This window comes from Phytophthora parasitica (assembly GCF_000247585.1).
Source record: "Phytophthora parasitica INRA-310 unplaced genomic scaffold supercont2.6, whole genome shotgun sequence".
Classification (NCBI taxonomy): domain Eukaryota; phylum Oomycota; class Peronosporomycetes; order Peronosporales; family Peronosporaceae; genus Phytophthora; species Phytophthora nicotianae.
In genome coordinates, this window is record NW_008648992.1 from 448,878 (window position 1) to 452,094 (window position 3,217).

At 45.0% G+C, this 3,217-nt stretch overlaps 2 protein-coding genes across 2 annotated transcripts; both read right to left on the reverse strand.

Moving 5' to 3' along the window:
• Positions 1-23: 23 nt before the first annotated feature.
• PPTG_03837 (hypothetical protein) lies at positions 24-523 on the reverse strand (the record flags this gene model as incomplete). The annotated part of the gene is made up of 3 exons (XM_008897605.1): positions 24-176; positions 260-335; positions 399-523. The coding sequence occupies 3 exons, from the start codon at positions 521-523 to the stop codon at positions 24-26; spliced, it is 354 nt and encodes a 117-aa protein (XP_008895853.1).
• A 27-nt stretch (positions 524-550) lies between these two features.
• Positions 551-1,204, reverse strand: PPTG_03838 (hypothetical protein). Its single transcript, XM_008897606.1, has one exon. The coding sequence runs from the start codon at positions 1,178-1,180 to the stop codon at positions 638-640; it is 543 nt and encodes a 180-aa protein (XP_008895854.1). The 5' UTR covers positions 1,181-1,204; the 3' UTR covers positions 551-637.
• Between the last annotated feature and the right edge of the window lie 2,013 nt (positions 1,205-3,217).

Below are 3,217 nucleotides of genomic sequence, written 5' to 3' on the forward strand. Positions count from 1 at the left end.
TATCGTGAACGCATTGTTGACTATTACGATGCAGCATCAAAGTCAGCTCTTACCCGGAACGCGGCAAGTAGCGTTTCATCCGTGTCCGGCTCGTACTCGTTGGTATACAGTACTTCCAACATTTTCTTTTCGAATCGATCGTACGTCACGAATGTGGACGGCTCATCCTCTTGCATCTATGATAGGGCAAGCGAGAAACAGCAGTGCAGATAAAAGCTAGAAAAGATATTAAGAACTGATCGAAGTTCTGTTGACGTACGTCTGGAAGGATCTTCTTGATAATATCCTTCTCGGTCGGGTACGCACCAAGGTACCGCATGATCGTACTCACTTCTCTACAAAAAATAAAATGGCGCATTATTTTCTAGCAACTCAAGTTGCGTGCACCAAACACTTACTCTTGAATGACGCTTCCTTTCTTTTCCTTGTCGAACATATCGAACGCAGCCCGAATACGCACCTTCCGTGCAGCCTCGTCGTCGGCTGGTACGCGCTGGTTGCTCGCTGTTGCTGGGGCTGCCATTATCTATCCTCCTGCCTTGTGAATAATGTCGAAACGCCCGTCCTTTCAGACCCTCTTTATTAAGTTTAATGAAATCTACAACGAAAGTCTCCGCTTAGAGATTTCTACCGCTCCTCACAGCACATCTTGACGAGAAACTGGTGCTCCATTGTAGAAGATGTCAGTCTTGGGGCCAACGATGCAGTATGGCTTCGGATCAGTCTCCACCACCACGAATTCAACATCTGGCCCGCCCTCCTGACAGCACACGAGCAAGAGATCGCCTTGCTGGACGGGGCGGAATGCGTCGGCGAAGTATGGCTGCAGGTAGTTTTCAAACAGCCCTTCACCCATCATTTCCTTGTCGACGGTATCGTCGATGGGGAGGACGCGGATGAACTTCCCGTTCGGCACGTCGCTACCTAGTCCAGTGACCGTGATGTCGTCCCCAATGTTGAGGCGCAGGTTGCGCCTCATGATCGTACTGACGCGCGCCACCTCCGGCTGAGCTTCGTCACTTGCATCGATACGAGCAAGAGCTACAGTCTTCCGTCCACCTTGAGCGAGGAGCACCACGTCACCGTGTGTGATTCCCATCGCTTCCATTGCACTCCTTTCCATCGAGACTGTCGATCCATCGTCTACTAACGCTGGAGCCACTGATAGTCGCTTCGGCATACTCTTTCACGAGGTAGTCGCTCAATTCAGAATTGAGGAGTGAAGAAGTTTTTATGCTTGACAGCGAGGTGTGACACTGCTACAAATAGACTGTGTTCTAGATAAGGATAAGAACTGGGGACTTATTGCGCCCCTTAACTGTGAAAAAAGACAATACTTCTAGAAGAAGAAAGTTATCTGGTGCATGTAAGGTCGATAACCAGTTTAGTAGAAGAAAATTCTAGCTCGGAGAATATTTGGTCAATTGTAAATCTGCGACTCAATCGATGGCTCGTGATTTAGGTTATCGCGGCTGTCTTTTATAGTTCATTTAGGGATGCTAAGGGGAGGGGTAGTAGCTCCCCGAAAAAGGGGTCCAAAATCCAGCTCCGACCACTTTAGTGCAGCTAAATGTGTAGGAGTTAGTATCATGAGCGCATTACTCTTCGCATTTTTTTATTAAAATTTTTAACTGTTGGAACAATTTCCTCCCTACGACACCTAATTTCTACCAATCACAATGGTAGATACTTCCTTACCAATAGTTGCTAGAAAAGATATTTTGGTCTGTGGGGCATCTTACTTCAAAATTTGATGTGTTCAATAAATCCCGTGCACACTTTATTTACGATTAGTTCCAGCCTACACGAGAGTAGTGTTACGCTCCAAAACACGTCTGGATCTACATGTATCTCCACAACTCGTCCGAAAGTCATATATCGGCACAAGTAGGCTCGTTCTAATAAGTTGGCTCGATACAATAGTGCGTCAAATATACCCTCTTGACGCCACTGACAGTTGAGAAGTCGACGAAATCGATTGTGTTAACACCAGAAGAAGAACGCCTTCTTGTCCAAAAACGCGGTTAGCGATGCTTCCCATTATGGCTAGATGCACGCGCATCAACTGAAACCCTCAAATCGGCGGCATTTATTACGTAGGATACATATTAGGTCTCTGACGGCTTTGGTCAAGCCATTTGGTCAGTTGGAAAACAAGCCTTGGTAAGCAATTGGTAGATCTTTAAGACACCACGAGGCCCAATCTTTTGTTTAAAGCGTTCATATTGGCCTTGGTGGCCTCTACATCGCTACTGCCACCCTATCTACCCCATATTCCCACCTTCGATGCCTATTGATTTTATTCCCACAATCCCCATATTTGGACCTCTACGCCATCTATTTCATGCCCTTATGTCCACTTATTACGTACTAGTAGCATGATATTGAACGCGCTACTTCTTACTAGTCATGGTGTGTTTAAATGCTTGCCCAGTGCTTGCCAAGTCTTGTTTCCCAACGTGACCAAAACGCGTGACTAAAGGCGCCAGCGACCTAATATAATGATTACCCATTCATTATTGTATCTTGTCATGTGATGGTGTCCATGCATTATACAAAACTCGCGCAACCGAAAGCATCTTTTGGAACGTAACCACGAATTGCTTTTTAAGCAAACATTGAATACTGAGCCATTCTTTGTACTGAATTGTCTAACACTCGAATATTCACGGCCATTCAAAGCTCGCCAGCCTCAAAATGGTGGCACAGCTTTTATACATTAAAAGTGTAATTACCAGTCTGGACACCTACATAGTTTAAAATCTCAATTAGTCTGGTCCAGACTAATTGTGCTGGATTCCCAATCCAGACTAAATATACCATCTATTAGTGTGAATTGAACTGCGCTTGGTATCTATAATTCCGGAGAGGCTAGCTGTAGACAACAACACTTGAATGCATGCAGCGGATTCAGGGATGATGCATGTAGTGTTGCGCACGCGTGTGGCGCGTACGGAATCAATACATGTTTTCAGCAGGGTGTTGAAAGATTATTAAAAAAAAATATTCTCGAAACAAAGAGTATTTTATCACAAGCTGCTTCCCTGGGCTTGCAGCTTTCCAACTATTTTCAGTCTTTGTGTCTGGCTGGGTGAACAGGTTGCATCCGACAAATGCCATCTTTCCTGGCTTATTTCTATACACTACATATCTGTGGCAGCTTTAATTATTTAACATCAGTAAAATAAAAAGAAAATGAGTCGGTTGGTTCGGTGCG